This window comes from Ovis canadensis, chromosome 13 (genome assembly GCF_042477335.2).
Source record: "Ovis canadensis isolate MfBH-ARS-UI-01 breed Bighorn chromosome 13, ARS-UI_OviCan_v2, whole genome shotgun sequence".
NCBI classification, from domain to species: Eukaryota; Metazoa; Chordata; class Mammalia; order Artiodactyla; family Bovidae; genus Ovis; species Ovis canadensis.
Genome location: NC_091257.1, coordinates 47878093 through 47905490, shown reverse-complemented (window position 1 = coordinate 47905490; position 27398 = coordinate 47878093). Strand labels below are relative to the sequence as shown.

Genomic DNA, 27398 nt, shown 5'->3' with positions numbered 1-27398 from the left:
AATAAATCTCTAGCATCTATGATTTGGTCTACTCCACTAATTCACTACAATCTGTAATTATTTCTCAATCTTCACAAAAAAAAGGACTAAACAACTAAGTTCTAAAGTTGAGCAAAATTCATGTTTGGAGGGCACCTTCTACTTAAAAGTTGTTTTTTAAAAACTAAGAGATATGCCTAATTAAGGCAGTGCATTCAGCTTATAATATAAAAATTAAATGAAAATAAGTGTTATTTTCTGTGTTTAGACCTAGCATTTCCGTCACATTTACCACAGAAACAAAATACGCTAACAATTATCAGGTATGGTCCACACAATTTTCATAAGGTGACACACACACATGAAACTATTGTCATCTAATCCTGTCCCATCTTTCGTGATCAACTCCTGACCCTAACTAACGTGTCAAGCAGAAGCAGACGTTTGTTTTAATCTTTTGTCTTTATAAGAAGCATATCCTTCTTTAGCAAATTATCAAAAGGACTGTTTTTCTAACGCTAACTCAATATTCAGTTACCTTTATTTGTGCTTAGTATACGTTTTCAACATCAACATGCTACTTTTAATACTGTGATTTGAGCTACACAGCCTCCTCTGGCCAGTATGAACCACAGGACTGGAGAGCAGCTGTTCCACCTGGGACTGTTTACATTCCTCTCTTCAGTATTTATTCCTGAGGTCTCCGTTTCACTGGTCATAGTTTTGGTTGGATGTGAAGTGAAACAAATTCTAAACGGATGATAGGAGAAGGTAGTCTGAGGGGGGAAAAAATCCCCTGAAAAATAGGGACTCTACATGATAGAAAATAACAAACGTCAAAATTCTTTCAGTGAATGAAAATTATCCGTAAAAATGTAATAAGCCTTGGTACTCCAGCTGGGTTCAGCTCTGATCTTAGGCTGTGGCTCCTGAGACAGCCCGAAGTGTTCAAAGAAGCCAGACTTCAGTATGTTTCTAAGGTGTACTGTGTAGTGCTGTTTTTATCAAAGCTCTGCAGCTCCTTGGGGGCAAAACAATAGCCACAACTTAATTTCCAGGTCAGTCTTAACACTGACACCCCCATCTTGAAAGCATATTTGTAAAACTTAAGAAACAAAAATAAAACCAAAAGACAAGATTCTGCAGTCACAAGTACTTTAATTTTTAAAAACAAATCACTTATTTAAAAATAAACAAACGGCACCATTCTACTCTCAAAGTTGGTAACAAGTAAAAGAAATTAGGAGATTCTGTCTCATAGGTAACGTGCTCGGAGTCAGGACTAGACAATCTCAACTACTACACACGCTAAAGACACTACTCTCCGAAGGAAGAGTCAACTGTCACAACTTTTTGACTTTAAAAGGTTGAACAACCCAAACAGTTTCAACAGCTTTATTTTCAAAATCAACAGTACAGAGCAAAATTTCTACATTAAAAAAATTCCGTACAGTACCAAATAGAGGTATTACAATATAGTTTTCCACCACAAAATTGTAGTACCAATCCAGCGACTCCTCGACTTCTTGAACTGTCAACACACTGCCCCCCTGTTTAAGTGGCTGTACCTGAAAACCAAGGTATGCAATTCCTTAGTCGGCATCGAATGACACCGACAAGGATCTGGGGGAAACGAGACGAAGTCTTGTGTCTGAGCCCAACTTCCACGACCAAGGACAGCCACAGCTACGACACAGTGTCTGTAAGCTGTCAACATTTAAACACTGAAGCCCCCCCCCAAGGAAAACATCTCCCGGTTAAGAGTTCACTCCACTTGAGTTCGGTGATGGATAAGAAAGAACCCTTTTTCTAAACGGAGATCTGTTAACATCTACTTAGACTGGGTCTTGTCTCCCGCAGGTTGAGAAACCAGCAATCAGGCGAACTTACATTTTTATTAGGAAAAGAAATAATAAAGTTACACAGGCTTTAGAAGAGCCACGGAGTTCCCTTCAAAATCTGCAACATGTTCTCAAGGATCAAAGAAAAAGTCAGGAGGAGCAGGAGTTGACAACCCTCCGATTAAGTAGGACTCGGAGGAATGGATGCAAAAGTCCCAGAAAGAGGACGTAGGACGCAAGTCGGCTCTGGGCTGCTCGCCGGCCTCGACCTTCCGCTGCAGGACGCCCGCCACCCCGCCCGGCCTCTCGGCGGGTCCACGTGGGCCGCGCAGCCCCGCCAGCCTGCGGGCCGCCGAGAGAGCACCGCCACCCGAGCGCCCGGAACCTGCGCTCCCGGCGCCGGCGGCGCGCGAAGGCCGAGCCGGCCCCAGAGCGCCACCCAGCGGCCCGCCTAGAGGCCTGCAGGCAGGGCCTCCGCGGCCCGGCCGCCGCACCCCCCGCCGCCCGCCCGCTCCCTCTCCGGATGCACAAGGCCCAGCCCAAGCGCTCCGACCACAAAATGGCTGCCGGCAGCCTCGTCACGTGACCCCTTTGTGCCTTTCGGGCGCCCGAACTCCGCGGGCCCCGCGTCCGAGGGGCCAGGGTCGGCGGGTGGCCCGAGAGGAGGCCTCGCCGGGCCGCGGCGGCCGGGGGGCGAGGCCGGGGGCCCCAGGGTAAAGGCCCGACCGGCGACGGGAGTCGGCGGCGGAGAGAAGATGGCGGCCATTTTGTGTGGGTCTGCGCTCCGCCGCCGCCGCAGGCAGCGGAGGGAGCGGGGCCCGGCGGCGGGTCGGACAGGGGAGTTAACACGTACCGACTCCTCTTCCTTCTCCATTCCGGTGGGCATCTGCGGCACGGCCCGGTTTATCGAGGCGTATTCGTGCAGGTCGGGCAGATCCTCACAGCGGAAAACCGGCAGCGGCTTCGAGGCGTCTAGCGCCCGCGCCCGAAACGACAGTTTACTCATCTCAGGCGCAGCAGATACCTCTCCGCTCTGGGGAAACGGCCCCGGCCAGCGGGATCATGGAGAACCGGGGGTTCGGTCCCCACTCGCCCACCGCTGCCGGGGACTGGAGGGGCGGAGCGCGGGGCCCGCCGTCCGGGCACTCAGAGCCGCCTGGAGGTGGGAGGCCGAGACGCTCCGCTCCTCTCTCGCTCGCTCTCCTCAATACGCCATGGCCAACATGGCGGACATTAAAACTCCACTGTGCGCTCTTCAGCCAACCCCAGCCATTCCCCACACTGCATCGCGCAGCGGCGCGGGCACGCGGGGGGGGGGGGGAGCCGCGGGCTCGAGGCCGGGCGCCGGCACGGAGCGCGCGTCCCGCCAACCCCCGGCGCCCGGCCCCGCTCCCCCGCGCCCGGCAGCTCGGCCCCCGCCCCCGCGGTCGCGGGCGGACCGGCCGGGTCTGGGCGGCGCGCGGGGCACTCGGACGCCGGGGACCACGGCCGGCCTCCCGCCCTGCGCGCCCGCCGTCCCGCGCTCGCTCCCGCCGGCGCCGTTGGCTGACAGGCGAGGGTGCAGCGAAGCTACAGCACCCCCTCGGCGCGGCGACGGCCCCGGGCACCTGTCAGCGCTGGCGGCGGGGCCCTGGGTGAGGGAGCGGGCGCCCCCAGCCCCGGCCGGCGCGGCGTCTCAAGTTTTATAACGAAACTACAGACGCCATTCGGGCCGGGATGCTACTTTGAGTGAACTTTTTAACCGGCCATTATCTTTACGTGTAAGGAAACTCTGGACGGTATTTGCTCGTCTCCGCTTGGATCCTGGGTCAATTCCCATCATTGCGCTCAGTGTAAACAAGAGGCGTCCTACGTTTGCTCCAACTAGGATTTTGGTGGTTTTATTTATTTTTTCATCCTGCATTTTTATCGACCCACAGTCACGTTTATTGTCATCGAAGTAAAGGGAATAATAATTATCGGGCACCGTAACCCTTTACGGAAAAAATATAAAAGCAAGACCTAGTTCACATTTTGAGAGCCGGATGATTTTTCTGCACTGGAAGAAAATGTTGCTTCAACGTAACCATGGGTTGACACTTATTTTTACCTTTACCTTATTTAACCATGGGTTGACACTTGTCCTCTAAAAAACTTTTTACAATTATTTGAAGACTTATAGCACTCCTGCCAACCGCCCCCCCAAAATGTTTTTTTAGAAAGAAAAACTATTAGATGAGTATTTAGATGGATATGATGGCTACCATGTGGTTTATATTACACATGAAAATGAGTATCCAGAGAGCCCTCTCCAGCAGAATATTTTAAAAACCCGAAAGACTGTTGCGGTGGATTTAATAGGTTTGGCAGTAAAATTTCAAATATTCACCGAGATCCAAAAATGCTCTGTACCTCCGCTTTTCTCCCCAGGGGACACATAATAAAAATAATCACTTCTTAAATAATGGGTTGGATGGGAACTGTTATTAGCTTAAGGCACAGAAGCAAGGTGTTATCTTTCAGTCTGGTTTAGCTACCACCCGGATGGGGTGGGGAGAAGGAAAGGAGAAAACGGGATTGCAGTTCTCCAAAATTATCATCAAACTCAAATACTGACAGCTCACTTCTGTGTAGCAGACATTCACCTACAAGTCCTGTACTAAGAGGATGCATTGACTGACTCAACCAGCAAACGTTTTTTTGAGACCTCAGGGGCCCTCTGAGTACCTGCTAATTATTCAGGGGCTTCCCTGATGGCTCAGTGGTAAAGAACCGAGGTGCCAATGCACCGGACTTGGGTTGGATCCCTGGGTGGGGAAGATCCCCCCAAGAAGGAAACGTCAACCCATTCCAGTATTCTTGCCTCAGAAAGCCCATGGACAGAGGAGCCTGGCAGGCTACAGTCCACTGGGGTCTCAAAAAAAATGGACAAGACTTAGTGACGAAACAACAACAACAGAGAATTACTCAGCACCCACAGGACTCCCAGAGGAGCTTACGTGGTTGGAGCAGGACTCGTAGATGGAAACTGCCACACCTGAAGTAAGTGTGAGGATGACAGACCAGGCAGCAGTGGCACCCAATCCATGGGGAGCGGCTCTAATGAAAACATTTGGGAAGGATTTTTGGAGGAGGTAATATCAGGGTGAAAACGATGTAGGTTAAGTATGGGTCAAGGGTTGCAAAAAAGAAGAGAAGAAAGGTATCTTGGGCCAGGTGAACAGTTCATGGGAAGACCCAGAGCCCTGGGAGGGTGTGTCACACTCAGGGATCCTCACCACACCATGGACCATGACAGCTACTTAGCCACGTTTAACAATTCTGAAAATACTGGCTGAATATTTGTATGGTAGGTCTCGCCAGGCTACATATTGTATTTCTGAAAATCCTTGCAGAATTCAGTTGATTTAGGAACCTAGAACTAAAATAGTCTTAAGTCATGACTGAAGCACCAAGAAAATGAATCTATATAATACATATATATATATATGACCTTCACTAAAACAAGTCTATAGGGACTCCCTGGTGGTCCAGAGGCTAAGACTCCATGCTCCCAATGCAGGGGGCCAGGGTTCGATCCCTGATCAGGGAACTAGATACTGAATGCTGCTACTAAGAGTCTGCAGGCTGCAACTAAAGATCCCGTGTGCCATAACTATGGCCCAGTAGAGCCAAATAAATAGATAGATATTAAAAACAATAACAGCCTATAGATAACATTTTCTATATCCTGCAATAGATCCCCTGGAGAAGGAAATGGCAACTCACTCCAGTATTTTTGCCTGGGAAATTTGTGAACAGAAGAGCCTGACGGGCTATATAGGGTCCCAAAGAGTTGGACACGACTTAGCAACTAAACAACAACACAAACAATAATGGGCACTATACAACTAAGTTCCTTGTTCAATAGAAATTCTAGACTCACACTTCATGGAGGGTTCAGAGAGATCCTTATAAATTAAGCTTGCCTTTTGCAGGTGGTCTGCCTGCCGCGAGACATTTTCTTTCTGCCACTGATCCCCATTCAGCTCAATGCCCTGGATTTCTGACTTGCAGATCTTACTTGGTTCCCAAAGACCCATAGATTGCAGTCCCAAACCTCTTAGATTCAGTTCACCACCCTCCCTCCTATGGAGCAGGGAGTGTGGCAGTAAAGGCTCCAGTTTAATTTTCCTCAGCATCGTTTATCCAACCAAAAAGTCACCTGCAAGAATGACTAATCCTGCCCAGCCTTTCACTTTTTCTATTCCCCGCTAAAACTTCCTTTTTTCCCTTAAGTATCTCCAATGACAGTGATAGGAAATTCTCCATCTTCCAAAAGATACATACTGCTAACATGAAGCTATATATATGAACCTTTACCCACAGGGAAACTTTGCGCTGGGAAGGAATTTGCAGTATTTAATACAGTTTTGGATTGATGCCACAAATATTTATTACATAACTAGGCAACACACAGTACCATCATTGCAGAGGCTATAAATACAATACTGATAAAGCAATGTCCACTTAACAAAATGACCAGGACCAGGCTGATAGTGACATGTAGTGCTCTGGGAGTTCAGAAGGAAAGTAGTCTAGGTGTGTTGATCAGACATTATGGGGAAAACAGCACATTATTTGGTTCTGAAGGATGACTACTATTCCAACTGGTAATGGGAATGAAATGGTAGAAGGTCTTCATAGAAGAGGGCAACTCTATGGACAGAAAATGGGGAGGAGGCAACCAGCAGGCATGTGTGAAGATGAGAAGGTTGACTTGGCCAGGGTTCAGGAGGAGATGACAACAACCCAGATGTGAGATAAAACTGTCAAGAACTTGGGCAGAAGGAGTAGGAGTAGAAAGGACAGGGACGTATTTTAAGGGCAATAATAATCACATACTATCATCAGCTTGAAACTTGATTCATTTCGATTGGTTTAGAAGCATAGAACGTCTGGGACTTCCCTGGTGATCCAGTGGCTAAGACTCCATGCTCCCAAAGCAGGGGCCCTGCGTTTGATCCCTGGTTGGGGAACCAGATCCCACATGTTGCAACTAAAGGTCCTGTGCACCGTAACTAAGACCCAGAGCAGCCAAGTAAATAAATGAAAGTATTTTTAAAAAAACACAAAACAAATACAGAGCGTCTGCTTAAACAACAATTGAGAATGTGTCAAATGCTATACTGACGCTGTACTTTACTGTATACAAGAAACCTGAAATACAGCTCCTTTTATTAGTTCACACCCAATATGAGCCCAAGTCTTAGTATTTCTTTGAAACTGCATCTAGGATTTGCACCCTCATTTCCATTCCCATTGTTTTCACCATCATCTCAGCTCTCATCACTTCCCACCTAGAAACAACCTTCAGTCCAAGTCCTCCTTCAGTCACTCATTCCTTCAGTAAGCCTTGGTGAAGCTTCTACTTCATAGGAATCTGCGCTGTACTCTCCGACCATTCCCTGGTGGGGATCAGCAGTGGCTGGTGGAGGCCGTGGGTCCCTGGGGCTGTGTAGATACAGTACACAGCACACAGCTGTGCACACTACAGACCTCCCTTCAGGGATTCGCAGTACCCTGCATGCATGCGTGCTCCGTCGTCCAACTCTTTGCAACCTATGGACTGTAGCCTGCCAGGCTCCTCTGTCCATGGGATTCTCCAGGCAAGAACACTGGAGTGGGTTGCTGTGCCCTCCTCCAGTGGATCTTCCCTACCCAGGAACTGAACTCATATCTCCTGCGTCTTCGGCATTGTAGAATGCATTCTCCCTTCTGCATTGTAGGCAGGTTCTTTACTCACTGAGCTACCTGGGAAGCCCTTGAAGTGCCCTGCATGCCCCCAAATCAGGGTGGCTAAAACCCCACTTCCGCCTGTGTCCTCCCTTCTCCAAGTCATTTATTCATCTTGCTCATTAGACAAAGCCATTTGGGGGGGGGCATGGTTGCTGAGGCCTCATAATTTTGCCTCACTCTCCAACATTATTTCTCCTTAACGCTTAGACAAACAAGCTCTTCACTCTGGCTGGTTCGTCTCATCACCATCTTTAGAAATCAGCCAAGTCTTTCCTGCCTCCAGATTTTTCTTTATTCCCTTCTCTCTGTTCTCCCCGTCCAGCTTCAGACCATCTGCTTCTAGCTACTGAAATGCTACTTCACAGGAATGTTTTGAAGATTAAATAAAACAACCCATGTCAAACATTTATATGGTCTCTGGCCCACAGTAAACATTCAATAGATGTTATCATCCTTCAAAATCCGACTCAGAGATCACCTCCTTCACGACACTCTGACAACATCACTTTTTTAGGTTCTAATTTCCTAATCTGAAGAATGAGTAAGTAGTTAGGTGAATTCAAAATCATTCTTAAGTCTACGTCAATCTTTCTCGTCTCTGAACTTATATCGTTCAATCAGTAAGAACAGTAACTACCATTTATTGAACATTTACTATGTGTCAGGCCGTGCAAAAGTACATTTTAAATACATCATCTCCCTTAATTCTCAGCATCTATGAAGTGCATCCTGTTAGAAAGTTTGCATGTCCTGGCTATGGTTACAAAGCTGGTGAGAGGTAATGCTGAGTCCAGAATCTCTGGGTTCTGATTCCACACTGGAGCCTCAGAAACCAGATTAACTGAAGAGTGAACTGGGAGTGAGCTTGGGTCAGGAGAGAGAAAGAAAGGATGTGTGTGTGTGTGTGTGTGTGTGTGTGTGTGTGTGTGTGTGGCTTTTCAGGTCATCACTTTTGTTGTTCTTGAAGATGAGAAAGATGTGGGTATGTTTGTTTGTTGACAGCAAAGAATCATGTAAATAGGTTAACTTTAGCATGGTCTTCCTCTGAGACAGGAGGGAAGGAAGGCAAGAATGGATAGTAATCCAATGAGGTTAAATTCTCATTGATGGGACAGTAAGGTTAAAAAAAAAAAAATCATGATTTCAGTTTGCAAGCTGGAGTCCAGATTCTTCTTCCTTTCAAGCATTCAACAAATCTTTTCTGGATGTTTACTGAGAGCTAGACAGAGCTGAGAGCTAAGAATAAAGTAAGATACTGTGTATTTACTTTGGGAAATATGAAATTAATTTCTTTAAGATGTGTAATGCACAATGCTCTCAACATTAAAAATGATACAGTGCTTTAACTGAGAGCACTGGGCCAAAGGACTGAAAACATTTTCACCTGCAATAATCATTTTCCTTCCCTTTCTTTTTATTTCATAATAAGCTATATAAAGAAATGGCATCAAGTAATTCTTCCAACATAACATTTAGGAAAATAAAAAAGAGAAGCCTTTTATGATGTGCTGTATGTTGGAAAGCAAATGTTGCAATTCAACAGCAGCATTTTTAATAGGTTGTCACAGGAACAATATCTGAATGGCTGATTTCTCTACAGAATTGATTTATGCATGAAATTCTCTATATAATATTTAAGAACAATGTCTTATAGAAAATAGGATAGTTCGGAATATATCCAGAAACAGTCTGCCTATGTCTTAAAAGAATAAAAGGCAAATTATTAACCCTAGCAAACTACAGCAGGACAGACTCAAAATTATCTCAGTTTAACTGTGTCTCCAATATACATGACTAAAACCAAACAAGTCTGTCTGAGAATGAATTAGAATTTTATAAAATCCACAGAATGGTTTCAGCATTTCTACTGGGTTTAGAAAAAAAAAAGAAAACAATGAAATATGATACATCTTATTGTGTAACATAAAATCCTAAATTTATAGAAAAACTATTCCTAGCACAGCAAGGATTTTGCCAAAATTTAGACCACCATCCCAGGTCCCCTAAGTCCAATCTTTCCTTCACCAGCCTAGGTGCGCAGCTGAGGAGTCCTCTATGGCAGCATTTTAACGAGGACACACTAGATGAAGCTGGGGAGGCGGCCATTGTGTGTGTTAGTTGCCTAGTCGTGTCCAGCTCTTTGTGACCCCATGGACTGTAGCCTGCCAGACTCCTATGTCCATGGAATTCTCCAGGCAAGAATACTGGAGTGGGTTGCCATTTTCTTCTCCAGGGAAATTTCCCAGTCCAGGGACTGAACCTGGATTCCTGCATTGTAGGCAGATTCTTTACTGTCTGAGCCATCAGTGGCAGGAGGCATAAATAGGAAATCATCTGGAACTTTAATAGTAATTTAGTACTTAAGAGAAGAATGTCATATATATTAATTTTCTAGAAGAATAGAAGTCCATCTTAGAAAATTAGAAAATTTGAAAAGATTAAACCACATATACTAAAACATTTTGGTAGTATTTCTCTAAACTAGATTTTGATAATTTATTGTTATGTTATTGAATCCAATGACTGGCACTTACTGACAGACACTGTCTGCAGCCTGGGTGTGGGTCCAAGTTTGTAAAGGGCAGAAGGATAAAAATGAGAGGGAGGGGACAGGGAAACACAGGAACCTCTGTGCCTTACAGTCTTGAGCCCATAAAACATACTAGTTGAGTGTGATCAGTAATAGTATAAATGGTACATGAGGGGTGAAGGGATGAAACTTAGAGAAACGAGAAAAAACTGCTCATGAAGTAGAAATTTGTGCTGAAACATTAAGTGAAAGTTACCAGTGGGTAGTAGACAAAGAAGGATGGACAGGGACGAGGACATTCAAGAGAGAGACTGTGTGAATTCTCATTGCTCCCATGATCCAAGAAAGGAAATTCCTTCTATTGATATAGTCCCCTGAAACATTAGTGGAATAAACATTTCACTTTCATTGGACGCATTCTTCCTTACCATACATTGAGTGACATTGTGTCAATTGCTTCGACAAGTACCCTGGCGCATCCAGAGAAAGGAAGGGAAAGTGAGTGATTTCAAAGCTGAGGAGTGAGGTGACAGGTGTGAAGAATGATTCATGGAGCAAGGAGAAGGGGCTGCGGACGGACGGGAGCCCCAGGGAACACCGACGACCGAGAGACAGTGGAGGAAGGAGACCACAGGAGGTGGGAAGAAGCCAGGTGACCATTCAAGAAGGGGGATCAGTGAGGAGAAACCGAAAGGATGAGGAGGTCCTTGGAGACAGAGCAACCCTGATTTCTATCAGACAGCGTGGGCAGGAAATTCACTCTGGTGAGCCGAGACAACTGTAGGAGTCACAGGCTGAGCGGTGCCTGAAACATGTTAATCATTCACCAGGCAAGTCAAGCCAGGTCAAGTTTTGAAGTGCCTTCTTGTGAGACTTTTCTACGTACTTGCTCACAGGAGAGAGAGTGCCTGGAGGGCAAAAAAAAAAATCAGGTTCTGGGACATATCATCAGCACCTCCCATGTTATACATTAGCAGAAAATTAATTGCATTATGTCTCCAGTCTTCACAAAATCCTGGTAACAAGAGGAAGTAAACCATATCTTCCATCTTTAAAACTGCAGAAACTAATAAACAAAAGACCAACTGGACTTAAGTGAGTTACTGACCAAGGTATACACACCACATCTAGATCTTAAAATTTATTCCGAATTAGGCTTGCCTAACACTAGACTCGGAGAAGGCAATGGCACCCCACTCCAGGACTCTTGTCTGGAAAATCCCATGGATGGAGAAGCCTGGTAGGCTGCAGTCCATGGGGTCGCTGAGGGTCGGACACGACTGAGCGACTTCACTTTAACTTTTCACTTTTGTGCATTGGAGAAGGAAATGGCAACTCACTCCTCTTGCCTGGAGAATCCCAGGGACGGGGGAGCCTGGTGGGCTGCCGTCTATGGGGTCGCACAGAGTCGGACACGACTGAAGTGACTTAGCAGCAGCAGCAGCAACACTAGACTCATCAGCCATAAACAACTCAAGGACACTGTGGTAGCACATATTTTTGGACACATATTTTGACTTTAATAGATTTATTAATAAAGCCTGTTAACTTTTTTGGCGTTTTTATTCCTTCCAGTCTTTCATGGCTTTGTCTTTCACTTTCTTGTTTTATAACATTGGAATAATATTGTCCATTATCTTGTAATCCTCACTTCTCAATATAATTTGAGATAGTCCCACTTCATTCAATATTCTTCCCAGATGTTAGCTTAGTGTTTCTCAGAAGCATGTTCCTTAAAGCACTAATCTGAGAAGTTATGTTCTGAGATGAGAGTTCCATATAAAACCAGTAAGTCAGGGAAATAACTGCCTCTTTAAAATACATAGAGGCTCACAATGTACAGGCTCAAAGAAGTCTTGCAGAAATACTGATGCTTAGAACAGTATTTTCCAAAGTTATCTCACCTTGCAACCCTTTACCAAGTACTATCAATTACTACCTTTCGTTTTATAAAAGTACACCTTGGGACTTCCCGGTGGCTCAACTGATAAGAATCCACCTGCCAATGAAGAGGACATGGGTGTGATCCCTGGTCTGGGAAGATCCTACATACCACGGAGCAACTAGGCCTGCAAACCACACTCAGAGCCCATGCACCCCAGAGCCCATACTCCGCAACAAGAGAAGCCGCCCCCATAAGAAGCCAGCGCACAACTAGAGTAGCCCCTGCTCGATGCAACTGGAGAAAACCCGTGTGCAGTAACAAAGACTCAGCGCAGCCAAAAATAAAATAAAACTTTGAAAACAGTATTAAAAGAAAATGCACACCTTGGGAAATTCTAATCTAGGCAATTCAAGGAAATAGAAGTTTTTTTTTTTTTTGATCAAGTTATTTAATTACTTAGGAAGTCTGACATGAACTTTGAAAAAGCATAACGTTCTTATAAATGTAAAAATGTATCTGTATTACCACTTCTTAAGATTTTTATCCTGCTAAAAACAGTGCAAGTAAGACAGGCACTAGAATTGTGCAGGTTGCTATACTTTGGCAATGTATTTGGTGTTTAATACTAAATTAACTGAAATGCTTAGCTACATTTCTTTCTAAAAGTTTCTCTACTAAAAAGGACATATGGAACTTTGATTCAGTTCAGTTCAGTTGCTCAGTCTTGTCTGACTCTTTGCCACCCCATGAATCGAAGCACGCCAGGCCTCCCTGTCCATGACCTTCAGAGATGTTTTTTTACTCTAACTTAAGCTCTTGGAACTGCAGTTTCTTCATCCATAAAATGGGACTCCTAACACAATGTATCACCTAGGTTGTTACATTGATTCAATAAAATCATTAGCAAAGAATTTAGCATGGACCTGACACAAAAGTCATGCTCTTTACACATGAGCTATTTTTTTTAAAGGATATTTTTTATTCTCTTCCTGTTAATAGATCATTTTACTTTTCTGAGCTTTATTTTTGTACACAGTATAAAACGTAACACTGATTGTAAAGGTTTCAACACTCTTGGCTAAAGAAACAAAACAAAACTAAGAAATCTTCAAATGAAACCAGAGACCAAGATATATATATATAATAATCTATGTAAACTATTATACCCATCTTCTAGAATCTTTCTGTTTTGTTTCTGTGTAGGAGTTTTGTTTCTTATGTTGAAATCTACAAGGAGCTCTACAGTACCCACCCCTCCCCTACCCCCAACACCCCCCCACCCCACCTCCCACTGACAACTGATTCACCAGGCTGTTGCCCAGTGATGGCTTAATCTCCAAATCTGGTCAAGCAAGCTCTCCAGGGGGTCAGGGCCTCTCTGTACAGGTTGCTACTGTTTCTCTAAGGGTGAGTGCTTTGTGTAAAAAGAGAGTCCAATGATAAATAACATTTTGCATTCAAAGTAGCAACAGAGCATAGTGAGATACAGCATTAACCACTGGAGGGAACACTGGCTTCCAGGTCGAGAGATCCAGATGCTAATCTCAGGCCTACCTTTTACCTGCAGCATAAATTTACAGAAATGACATAAATTTACAGAAATGATTTCATCATGGGGCCTTAAGCATCTCTTATGCTTAGTCTGGCTTCCCAAGTGGCACAGTAGTAAAGAATCCACCTGCCAGTGCAGGAGACGAGAGACTTGGGTTCGATCTGTGGATGGGGAAGATTTCCTGGAAGAGGAAATGGCAATCCACTCCAGTATTCTCACCTGGAGAATTAATGGACAGAGCCACAAACAGTCAGACATGACTGAGTGATATGACATGCTTGGTCTAAAGAACACTTTTTCTCCTCCCTCTTAGGCTAATATGAAGAACAAACATAGTATGGTTTTTTAAAAAAAACAAACTGATAGTTGCAAAGTATTTTTTTAAAATTTCCCACACAAATATACAAGGGAAGACTATATTATTTCAACTTCACCCTAGTGGTCAGGAAGGGCATACATATATTTGCTCCCACTGATACAGAAGATCCCTCAGCTGTTCAAATCATGCAGTTGATCACAGAAGATTTCATTCCTAGTCTAAGGCCCTTTAAGCACTTCCTTAAAAAGGAAATATTTAAGGCAACACCAAAATTCACCCATTTTACCTATTTTCAGTAGCTTTTTTCTTTCACCCCTTTTAATTTATCTTGCCATATTTCTTCAATTATTTAGAGAGTGTGTCTAGCACAATATAAAATTTTAGGAAATGTATGGTAAGTTTGAATTATTTTGAGATAAGCAGGAACTTTAAGAAAAATTGTTAAAAGAATGTAATATAGCGGTTAAAAGTGCTGGCTCCAGAGTCAGACATGATTTGGGTTTGAATCTCAATTCTGCTCTTTCCTAGCTCTGTGAACTGAATAAAATTTTAACTTCTACCTCTAATACTGAGATAATATATACCTCCAGGTATTGTTGTGAATAGATAAATAAGCCACACTACCACAGTTACAGATTTCTTACCTTGGCCAGGGTGCTTTACCTGTATGCTCTCCCATGTTCTTGTTGTTAGGCCCTGTTCATGCTCCACTCTTTCGCGACCCCATGTACTATAGCCCACCAGACCACTCTGTCCATGGAATTTCCCAGTCAAGATCTCCAGGGGATCTTCCTGACCCAGGGATCAAACCCCTATCTCCTGCTTGACAGGCAGATTCTTTATCACTGAGCCACCAGGGAAGCATGATCTCACTGAATCCCTATAAAATCTTACAAGACGGCTCCAATGCCTCTCCTTATGGTGAGATTTCAAAAAGTGTTGGTTATTATTTCATCAAAAAGTCTGAGTATTCTTCTTAAAGATTAAGAAACAGTTGCCAGGTGAGGGTGGAAAATTGGTTGACCAAGTAAGTAGGGTGACGGAGGTCCTGATTACCTTCATTTTAACCTAAACACTACACTGGGTTTATCCTATCTGTTCAGTCCTCCTTTCTGTTGAACAAAAACATACAAAACCCAAATCTTAAAAAGAAAGAAATACTATCTGAATAAAAGAGTGCTCCCTCTTGAATATTTTTTCTCACATGCTTCTTCACATCAGGCTTTTAGGGACACTTTTGCGTGTTTCTCCAGCATCTGCCTACCCTTCTTCCATCTTTACAGAATTCTCTTTGCCTTTATTTTCTTGGGTTGTTTCATAATCTGTGCTCGCCCTCGCCCCCGCTTCAAATAACTAAACTTTCATGTTGTCCTTGAAAAACAATGGTTCCTCAACATATTTTTTTTTTATTCTGTATAGTGGTCTTTCTTAACTCTTCATGGGAATAACAAAACAATTGTAAATATAGAGAAAACAGTCTAATTTTATGATAATATTGCATCTATTATGTGAGTTTTTAAGGTTACTTTTAAAAGCAAAGAAGTTTTTAAGCTATGTTACATTTTTATAATCATCATCAATGAATTACAAAAATAATTCATGCTAAGCTATCTCATGTGTATTACATAGTTACTTATGAGCATTTTAATTTAGAAGCTGGAGGTTCTAATTCTGGCTTTGCCACCAACTAGCTGTGTGATCTTGATTTTAATCTCCCTGGACCTCAGTATTTTCAACTTTGAAAAGGACTAAGACTTAATGATCCCTTCCAACACTTCCAACTCTCAAATCTGATGATTATCTCCCCATTTCTATAGTTGGTAGGAAAAAATTGAGAATACATGAAATTTTCTAAATTGAAAAAACTAACAAAAGGAAATTAGAGATACGAGATTTTTAGGAAACGATGTCTTCAGTGTTTCCTGACTATATATTTACATAGTATAGAAGGCCCTTGAGAAGGCTGAGAGCAAATAAAGTCCTAGAAGATATGCCTTACGGGGAATAATTTCAGTGAGTGGGTCAAGATGTTATACTGTGGGGTTTCCCTGGTGGTCCAGTGGCTAAGACTCCACATTCCCAATGCAGGGTGCCTGGGTTCAATTCCTAGTTGGGGAACTAGATCCCACGTGCCACAGAAAAGAGTTTGTATGCTAACTCAAGATCCCGTGTGCCGCAACTAAGACCCAGTTATATTATGTTATACTGTGATTAGTGATAATTGATGATTAAGCAAAAAGGATGGTTAGTATAAGTAGTCGGAGGAGGCAATGGCACCCCACTCCAGTACTCTTCCCTGGAAAATCCTATGGATGCAGGAGCCTGGTGGGCTGCAGTCCATGGGGTCGCTGACAGTCGAACACGACTGAGCGACTTCACTTTCACTCTTCCCTTTCATGCATTGGAGAAGGAAATGGCAACCCACTCCAGTGTTCTTGCCTGGAGGATCCCAGGGACGGGGGAGCCTGGTGGGCTGCTGTCTATGGGGCTGCACAGAGTCGGACATGACTGAAGCGACTTAGCAGTGTAAGTAGTCTTGCCATTGTTTTTAGTATAGTTGCCAAGTTGTAACCGACTCTTTGCCACCCCATGGACTGTAGCCTGCCAGACTCCTCTGTCCATGGGATTTTCCAGGCAAGAATACTGGAGTGGGTTGCTATTTCCTTTTCCAGGGGATCTCCCAACCCAGGAATCAAACCCACATCTTCTACATTGGCAGGCAGGTTCTTTAGCAATGAGCCACCTGGGAAGCCCTAGTCTTGCATTGTATATTCAAATGTGAGCTGAGAAATCCACGTAGCATACAAATATAAAAACTGAAATATAAAAACCATTAAAACCAAAAAATAAAGATTCATAATTAATATAAAAAAGATACAAACTGAAACAAAAGCTAAAGCAGAAATGGTCAAAATAATTAAGTCTGTTAATCAAAGACTGTGTGGATCACAACAAACTTCTTAAAGAGATGGGAATACCAGACCACCTGACCTGCTTCTCAGAAACCTGTATGTAGGTCAAGAAGCAACAGTTAGAACAGGACACGGAACGACAGACTGGTTCCAAATCAGGAAAGGAGTAAGTCGAGACTGGAAATTATCACCCTGCTTATTTAACTTCTATGCAGAGTACATCATGCGAAATGCTGGGCTGGATGAAGCTCAAGCTGGAATCAAGATTGCAGGGAGAAATATCAATAACCTCAGATATGCAGATGACACCACCCTTATGGCAGAAAGTAAAGAGGAACTAAAGAGCCTCTTGATGAAGGTGAAAGAAGAGCGTGAAAAAGCTGACTTAAAATGGAACATTCATAAAAGTAAGTATCCAGTCCCATCACTTCATGGCAAATAGACTGGGGGGGAAATGGAAAATGTGATAGACTTTATTTTCTTGAGCTTCAAAATCACTGCCGACAGTGACTGCAGCCATGAAATTAAGACACTTGCTCCTTGGAAGAACTATGTCCAATCTAGACAGGATATTAAAAAGCAGAGACATCACTTTGCCTACAAAGATCCATATAGTGGAAGCTATAGTTTTTCCAGTAGTCATGTACAGATGTGAGAGTTGGACCATGATATGAGAGTTGGACCATAAAAAAGGCTGAGTGCAAAAGAATTGATGTTTTTGAACTGTGGTGCTGGAGAAGAATATTGAGTCCCTTGGACACCAAGGTCAAACCAGTTCAATCCTAAATGAAATCAACCCTGACTGTTCACTGAAAAGACTGATGCTGCAGCTGAAATTCCAATACTTTGGCCACCTGATGCGAAGAGCTGACTCATTGGCAAAGACCCTGATGCTAGGAAAGATTGAAGGCTGGAGGAGAAGGGGGCAACAGAGTATGAGATGGTTGGATGGCATCACCAACTCAATGGACCTGAATTCCAACAAACTTAAGGAGAAAGTGAAGGACAGGGAAGCCTGGTGTCCTGCGGTCCAAGGGGTCGCAAAGAGACACCATAGAGCGACTGAACAACAAAATAAAACATCTGCAACTAGTCTAATATTCTCACTGGAAAAGTGCAGACAATTTCTATGTAATAAACTAAGAATATAACACAGTATTTTTATCCAAGCACTGAGAGAAAATACCAAATAGCAACAAGAAGAACAGTAATAGTAACAATTTAACCAATTTAACAATTTGAAAAGTATGATGAAAGTACCAACAGTACCTTTAAATCTCACATCAAAAAACGAGGTTATGTGTGAGGACTTCCCTGCTGGTTCCTTGACTAAGACTCTACTCTCCCAGTGCAGGGGTCCTGGTTTTCAATCCCTGGTCAGGGAACTAGATCCCATATGGTGCAGCTAAAGACCCAGGGTAGCCAAAGAAATAAATAAATAATTTTTTTAAAGATTTAAAAAAAAAGGTTATGTGTGGGATGAATTGGGAAATTGGAATTGACATATCACACTATGTACAAAACGGAAAACTAATGAGAACATGCTGTATATCACAGGGACCTCTACTCAGTGCTCTGTCGTGACCTAAATGGGAAGGCAATCCTAAAAAGGGGGATTAAAAAAAAAAAAAAGAGGGGCAGAAGGAGAAGAGGGCATCAGCAGATGAGATGGCTGGATGGCATCACTGATGCAATGAACATGAACTTGGGCAAACTCCGGGAGACGGTGAGGGAGAGGGAATCTGGCGTCCGTGGAGTCACAAAAAATTGGACAAGAATTGAACAACAGCATGTGTATGTATAAGTGACTCACTTTGTTGTACAGCAGAAACTAATGCAACATTGTAAAGCAACTATAATCAAAATGAAAAAAAAAATAGGCTTTACATAGTATTAGTTTTTCTGACATTGTTTCATTTATTGGACCCCATCTCTGTGCAAGCATTGTATTATGAACCATAAGAGATACAAAAGAAAAGAATGCTATTGCCCTTAATGAACTTAATTCCTATAAAAGCAAACAGGGTGGTATGTCTTGTGTGTGTATTCTGGAATGTCCTGTTTTGAAAGGAACATTTAAAATAATTTTATATCATGTTATTTTCAGATTTACAAATGATTTTAATAAAATATACAGGAAATGTGTCATAAATTGACTTCACAAAGTAGTTTCTTTTCATCTCTTTTCATGATACTTAAGAACTAATTTTCAGGTTAACTATCTTAAACCAAAAGTTTATTCACCATTTCAGATTTTCCATAATAAAGTTGGAAATCAGTATTTAACAATCCTGGAATAGTCAGCCATCAATTTATGTGGCTGTTCATTTAAAAACTCTATAAATAACACATGCTGAAGAGGATGTAGAGAAAGGGGAACCGTCCTACACTGTTGGTGGGAATGAACATTGGTGTAGCCACTGTTTGAGAACAGTATGGAGGTTTCTCAAACACCTAAAAATAGTATTACCATATGATCCAAATCCCATTCCTGGGCATATATCCGGACAAAAGTCTCATTCAAGAGAACACATGTAACCCTATGTTCACAGCAACACTATTTACAATAGCCAGGATGTGGAAGCAACCTAAATGTCCATCAGCAGGTGAATGGATAAAGAAGATGTGGTGTGTGTATATACAATGGAGTATTACTCAGCCATAAAAAAGAACGAAATGCCATTTGCAATGACATAGATGCAACTAGAGATTCTCATACTAAGTAAGTCAGAAAGACAAATACCATATGCTATCACTTACACGTGGAATCTAAAATACGACAAATGAACCTATTTTTGCAATAGAAACAGAGAGGACAGACTTGTGATTGCCAAGGGGGAGTGGACTGGCAGAAGGATGAAATGAGAGTTTGGGTTTAGCGGATGTAAACTATTGTGTTTAGAATGGATGCACAACAACACACACTGTGAAACAGAGAACTATATTCAATATCCAATGATAAACCATAATGGAAAAGAATATTTGAAAAATAATGTATGTGTCTATGAAAATGGAAGCACTTTGCTTTACAACAGAAATTAACACAATATTGTAAATCAACTATATTGTACTCCAATAAAAAATTTTGTTAAGTAATTTCTGTGGCTATTAAGGTGACAAATAAAAGGTGTTGTGGCTGTACATGGAAAGCAACATACATGACAAGGTGAGCTGAGGGAGCGAAGAGCAGCCATGAAGGACCTACCCAGGGATCACAACCTCCTAAACGCGTACGATGGACGATGAGAGGATCATGAAGGAACAGAGAGGGAATGTTCCTCCCGCAGTGTGTGAAGCAGTGTGATACCATCTTCCTCACACACTGGAGAGAGAGAGGGATTCTCTGTTGAGTGCAGTGGAGCATTTGCAACGACAAATTCCAGAGCTGAAAAAGAATCTACCTGGAAATTCCAATTTTCCATTTTTTGGGAGGCCATGCCACATGGCATGTGGGATCATAGTTCCCTGACCAGGGATGGAATCCAAGCCCCTTGCACTGGTAGCATGGAATTTTAATCACTGGCTCACTGGGGAAGTCCTTCCAATTTTCCACTCTTAATATCACCAACCATCAGAATTTTAAGAAAGGTTAGTATGAGGTGAATTATGCCAGGTAAATCTTATGAAGTTTAGTGTGATTATTCTTGAATTTAAGATATAATAGAAAAAAAATAGTTTTTAAAATAAAATTTGTATAATCATGAAAATCCAAAATTTGAAATTCCACATATTTGGCATGTAAAAGAGAATGTACATTTAAATTTCTATTCCTTATTTAACTCAAATTTTATTCTCCAGATTTTCCCCACTGTTTCACTAGTTCCTTTAATGTAGTATAGCTGAACAAGTGTGCCTCCAAGAAAATGCAAAGTCTTAAAGAGTCTTATAAAGGCGTGTTTCCAGTTGAAATGTATACTTAAAAAAATTATATATTGGGCTGTACCATGTCTTACTTGCAGCATGTGGGACCTAGTTCCCTGACCAGGGATTCTTCAAACCCAGGCCTCCTGCATTGGGAGCACGGAATCAATGCCACTGGACCACCAGGGAAGTCCCGAAATGTATACTTTTACCTTTTATACAAAGTTCTGAGTTCTTCTGCATTTGAAAGGAAATAATACAGCGATTCTGTACCAGCTGAACTACAAAGGAAGCCCAAATAATATATAGACAACTGTCTATGTTTATGCTCTCAAATGAACAGCAATGTCATTCTGCCACTAGCCGGCCTGTTATTTTTCTTCTTTTCTCTTTAAATTTCTATTCATTTGGGGGAAAAGAACACTAAGTTATTATCAATAGAAGTAGCCTTATAAACTCACAGTTGTCAAGAAATAGTAAACAAGCAAATAAATCCCTTATGCACTCTTTCAGCTCTTCAGTGCCCTTATGCTGCCCCCTGCCGCCCAGCATCCACACTGCACTCAAAACTGTCCCAAACTTTCAACCTTTTTCACTCTTCCCAACAAAACTTAATCTGGTTAGAGATCTATACCACTGGAGTTTTCCTCTACCAGGCTAATGGGTAAACAGATGTCTATTAACACAGAGGTAGTTCCTTCCTATTTATCCCATCACCATTTCCAGGCCACTTATAAGTTTTTGAACTGATGTCTGATGGGTAAAGACCAACATCCTGATTCCCAAGCCTGGGATTCCAAGTCCTCCCTGCGCTGGTTCCAAGGTACCATCAGAGGTCCCTTCCCCCACCCCCCAGCCTCTAGGCCCCGCACATCACAGCTTACTCTCTGCCCACACTGGACTTCCAGCTGGTACTCCAGTGTCACCAGTGTTTTCTCTCCTCTTTGCCTGTGTTCTCACTACTTTCTTTACTTGAATGTCTCCTCTCAATTTCTACCTGTTGAAAGCCCACCTTCCAAGCTCTGGTCAAAAGTACTTGCTTCATGAAGTTTCCTCCAATCGCCAAATGCTTCACTTCCGTTCTCTCTTTAATCCTTTCAGGCTCTGTCCAATATAGTTGTTGTTTTAATGTAGTAGAAGCTCGATAAGGATTTATTTAACGAGTGAAGAGCAGTTAACAGAGGAACCTTAATTCTTGGAGCAACTAACTGACTTATAGACTTCATAAAGGACATGGGGAGCATGATGACAGCCTCTCAAATACTGCAACAACTTTATACACCAGGGTGAGGTGAATGTTTAAATTTCCATCACAGAATGTAAGGCCAGTTTTGATCCCTGAAACCAGAGGTAACTGTGAGAAAAAGAACTGAGTGCCTTTGTCGTGTCAGGCATTATTCTAGGTGCTTTAAATGCAAATCTCATAGCAGTCAGGTGGGTAGGTAATATCACTTTGATTCACAGAAGAGGAAACTGGGTGTCTGGACAATTAAGTAACTGGCCGAAGGTTATAGGCATAACAAAGAGCTGATCGAGGAATTCAGATCTGTCAAAGCTGGGTAGTGGCGTCCAGTGGTTAAGACTCTGCGCTCCCACGGCAGGGGGCACAGGTTCAATCCCAATTTGGGGAACTAAGATCCCGCAGGCCCAATGAAAACATAAGAAATGTGTATTTAAAATGTTCCTGTGATGTCTCCAACAGAAGTGTGTATGGAGAGGCTTCCAGTGAGCTATCTGGAAGTTAAAAAAAAAAACTGTTAAAAGAATTGCCTTAGAAATTGGGACCACATAGACAAAAGCCAAGAGAGAGATTCAGTGTCAATTAATTATCCGTTAATATCTAAAAGAGCTGATTGTCTTACAAGGCATAACGTGAAGGACTGTAGTACTCTGCCAAGTTCAAAGGTCTCTCAAGGACAGTTAATATATATTCTAAAAGATTAAGAAATGCAGAATCCAAATACTTGTCAATTGATATAGCCACTTGTGTGGGGACCAACAATTCTAACTTGACTGAAAAAAAGGTAAAGATATGATAATATCTCAGGAAAATAGGCTTTGAGAAAACTTTTTTTTTTCTGATACAGTGAACATAAACAGGTTCATTATGTCACAGTGTCTCAGACAGGGATCTAATTGTGTTGTAATCAAAACCTGTGCTCATCAAGAAACTTCAGTAGACAAAAAAAATAAACTGGAGAAGGCAACACTCTAATTTTTTGGTAGGATACAACTCTTTTCTTAGTAGGTAAGAATCTTTTAACTTCATAAAGAGTTAGAATAAGTACAGAAATGTTTTTAAATCTATGTAATTGTTGTTTCACAACATTTGGAGTAAGAGGTCAGCTTAGTACACTTTTAAATAGAATTCCTTCTTATATGCAGCATTGAGACATTAAAGAGAACTTAAGAATCACCATATTTAAAAGTTAAATGTATGAGGGGCTCCCCTAGTGATCCAGCAGTTGAGAATCTGCCTTCCAATGCAGGGGACTTGGGTTTGATGCCTGGTTGGGGAACTAGGATCCCACATGCCACAGGCAACTAAGCCCATGTGCTGCAACCAAGACACAGTGTAGCCAAAATTTTAAAAATAAATAAACTTAAAAGTTAAATTTATGAGATGGATAAGACCTTCTTAACTTCTTGAAAATGCCTGCTAAAGTACCAAAGCAAGCAATCAGATGCAGTAAAGGTAAAATGTATATAAAAAGTTGGGAGGTTTTTAATTAAATAATGCCATAAATGAGACCAAGTTTTAAAGGACCATGATATCTAAAATTTGCAAGATTTGTAAGGTAAATTTAAAAACATAAGGAAGAACTACCTTTCGGTATGTAACTTCAATACATTTCATATTATTTTTAAATAACTTGATTTCAGAATAGTCTTTCAATATACAAGACTTACTCTTGAGGGCATCAGGTAACTTATAAGTGAAGAGTGGCAGCTGGACTGCTTGTCTTCCAACTGAAGCTGGTATTCATTAGGCAGTCAGCACATGTGGACAGAACTGGTTTAACTGTCCAATTATGCTTTCAGTCTGAACCTTCCTCCCTTCCTAGATGACTGTAGCTTTTGAAAGACGGAGATGAGAAGTAGCAACCCTATCTACTGGTAGCCCCAGTATCTGGTGTGGTGGCTTTGTTCCATAGGGTCACTCAGCAATCCTCAACTCCAGCAGCATGTTAGAACCCCATGGAGAGTTTTTAGAAAATACTTATGCTCAGATTCCACCGAAATCAGCTAGAACCTCTGAGGATAGGGCACAGGCATTTAATTTATAAGTTTCGGGGTGATTCTAAGTGCAGCCTCTTGATGAAACTAAAAGAGGAGAGTGAAAAAGTTGGCTTAAAGCTCAACATTCAGAAAACGAAGATCATGGCATCTGGTCCCATCACTTCATGGCAATTAGATGGGGAAACAGTGGAAACAGTGTCAGACTTTATTTTTGGGGGCTCCAAAATCACCGCAGATGGTGATTGCAGCCATGAAATTAAAAGATGCTTACTCCTCAGAAGGAAAGTTATAACCAACTTAGATAGCATATTAAAAAAGAGATATTACTTTGCCAACAAAGGTCCGTCTAGTCAAGGCTATGGTTTTCCCAATGGTTATGTATGGATGTGAGAGTTGGACTGTGAGGAAAGCTGAGCACCGAAGAATTGATGCTTTTGAACTGGGGTGTTGGAGAAGACTCTTGAGAGTCCCTTGGACTGCAAGGAGATCCAACCAGTCCATCCTAAAGGAGACCAGTCCTGGGTGTTCATTGGAAGGACTAATGCTGAGGCTGAAACTCCAATACTTTGGCCACCTCATGTGAAGAGTTGACTCATTGGAAAAAACCTTGATGTTGGAAGGGATTGAGGGCAGGAGGAGAAGGGGACGACAGAGGATGAGATGGCTGGATGGCATCACCGACTCGATGCACATGAGTTTGGGTGAACTCCGGGAGTTGGTAATGGACAGGGAGGCCTGCTGCTGCTGCTAAGTAGCTGCAATTCATGGGGTCGCAAAGAGTCGGACACGACTGAGTGACTGAACTGAACTGAACTGAAGTGCAGACAGAGTTAAGAAGCACTGGTCCACTGTGTGAGCCTACTGTGGTCTGAAGTTCCAAGAGAATTTTCTGCAATTATCGACACTGCTATAGACTGAATGTTTATATCCCCCAGCCTCCAAATTCATACACTGAAATCCTAGCCCCAGATGTGATGGTATCTGGAGGTGGGGTTTTGAGGGGGTCATGAGGGTGGAGCCCTCATGAAAGGGATTAGCACCCTTGTAAAAGAGATCCTAGAGAGCTCCCTTACCCCATCCACGTGTGGGACACAGCTACAAACCAGGAAGTGGGCCTGCACTAGACACAGAATTTGCTGGTACCCTGATCTTGGTAAAGAATCCACCTACAATGCCGGAGACCTGTGTTTGATCCCTGAATCAGGAAGATCCCCCGGAGAAGGGAATGGCTACACACTCCAGTATTTTTGCCTGGAGAATTCCATGGACAGAGGAACCTGGTGAGCTGCAGTCCATGGGGTTGCAAAGAGTCAGACACGACTGAGCTACTAACACTTTTTACTTTCACTTGATCTTAGATTTCCTAGCTTCTAGAACTGTGAGAAATAAATTTCTGTGGTGTGTAAGCCACCCAGTTTATGGTATTCTGTTACAGCAACCTGAACAACTTAAGAAGCGTTCCACAAATTAGTTGTCCAATATGGTAACCAACAGCCAGGTGTAGCTACTGAATGTTTCATTTTAATTAATTCAAATTTAAATTTACATAGCCACAAATGGCTAGTGACTGCCATCCTGGACAGCACAATTCTGGCAGATTTAGACCATTTTAAATGACCTAAGTCTATTACTACCTAGGTGCTGAGTGATGTTTTATGACATGGATGAAAACAGCCCAGACCTGCCTCTTCGAGTACTTCATTCCAGCTTCTTGATGGGGTCTCCACAGGATGAAAGGATAACTCAATGTTTATTCAGGCTTCTGAGAATGCTAAGGACATTGAATTCACTGATTTTTTTTTTTTTTTTTACTGATTTATGTTGGAGGTTTGTTTCTTGGACTTTATACTTTAGCGAAAAATGAGCAAAAGCTTTCAGAATTTAAATTTTTTAAGTCTCAAAGCAGTGAAGCAATTAAACTCTTGGCTCCTTGGTACTTGAGAGTGTTTTTCAGCTGGAGGTTGTGACCTCTGTCTTAGGAGGATGGAGAGTTTCCAGTGGATTGGGGCAGTAGCCTGAGTTTCAGAGCTAAATATAGGTCACTGGCATGATGGCCTCTTTTTCCCAGTCTCATCAAAACCATGTCCTTTTAATGAACGTGGGGTGTTAGTGGGTGGTGGGATAAAATCTTGAGAAAACCCAGCAAAATGATGAGATACAGAAGTCTTTTTCATGCGTAACTTGTTACTGAGCACAACTCAGTTCTATTTTTACTTGCTTTTAAAAATAATTTGTAAATTATGGATTACTATTTTTTCAAAAAAAAAAGCTAAAAATACACACAAATATGAGTTGCTGGAAAAATAATCTCAAATGTGATGCTCATGCTGAAACATAAGATGATTCTTCCTTCAAGTCATTGCTCTACTCTCAAGGAGGCTATCCTGACCACCTATTCAATCCTGCACATGTATTTACTCATATATTTGCCAATTATTAAATTATATCCTTTAAAGTTCGGCATATTTCAAAGCCAAAATATTTTCCATGGCAGGTACCCTCTGATTCTCTAAAGCAAAGTCTCAAAGTATGATCCTTCAACCAGCAGCATCAGCAGCATCTGGAGGCTTCAACTTCTTAGGGCCCACCCCAGACCCACTGATCCAGGAACTCGAGGTGTGGGTCCAGGTATCTGTATGTTAGGTGGTGCACACTCAAGTCTGAGGTCCACTGATCTAGGCTACATTGAATCCCCCAAAAATGTCCCAGAGGGGTAAACTTCCCTATATCCCAAGGATGGAAAAGGTGGAAACATCTTGTACATAAATGTACCGTGTAAGTTATGAAATAGAAGCCAATATTCTCTTTTGACCTAGTGTTATGAATCATGAATTTACTCACTTCAACAAAGCTTTCCTGCATCTCTACCCTCTGATCTTTTTTTTTCTTTTCCTGATAGAATTGCAACTTCTTTTTTTTTTATTTTAGAAATGTAACTTCTAAAAGAATTTCTGAGCTGCTCCTGAAGAGATGATATATGGTGCATGTATCTTCAGCAAATCTGACATACAAAAATTCAGATGTGTACAACTGATAAAGTAGGTAAGCACCGCTCATGTCAAGAAAAGATTATTAGATTTATAAATTATTCACTAGAGGACTCATTTAAATAAGAATATCATACAGTTTATTTAAAATATGCCAATCTGGGGACTTCCCTGCTGGTCCACTGGCTGAAACTCTGTGCTCCCAATGCAGGAGGTCCAGTGAATCCCTGGTCAGGGAGTTAAATCTTATATGCCACTATTAGGACCTTGCACAACCAGATAAATAAATAAATAAATAAATAAATATTTACTATATGCCAATCTACAGAAGATAAATTTAGAAATATCCAATGTTGACAGAAGTCCAGGTTCTGATTTCAGACTTCCCAGGTTCAAACTCTGGCTTTTTCATTTACTGTAACCTGGGCCAAACCTCTCTAAGCTTAGTTTGCTCATTTATAAAATGGGTATAATAATTATTCTACCTCCAAAGTTTGTTTGAGGATTTAAGGAGCTATTTAATACAGGCAGCATT

General features: G+C 42.2%; 1 protein-coding gene across 4 annotated transcripts in view; it reads right to left on the bottom strand.

The window, feature by feature from the left end:
- EPC1 (enhancer of polycomb homolog 1) overlaps positions 1-27398 on the bottom strand; it is a 97217-nt gene that overhangs the window by 63798 nt on the left and 6021 nt on the right. For 3 of the 4 annotated variants that reach the window (XR_011248130.1, XM_069547605.1, XM_069547603.1), the window contains exon 1: positions 2674-3349. The exons of the other annotated variant lie outside the window; for it this stretch is intronic. Coding sequence is in view for 2 of the 3 variants with exons in the window: in XM_069547605.1 (XP_069403706.1) it covers positions 2674-2826 (153 nt within the window). In the remaining variant the exon portion in view is untranslated. Of the gene's footprint in view, positions 1-2673; positions 3350-27398 lie in introns of those variants that run through there. 4 annotated transcript variants of the gene reach the window in all.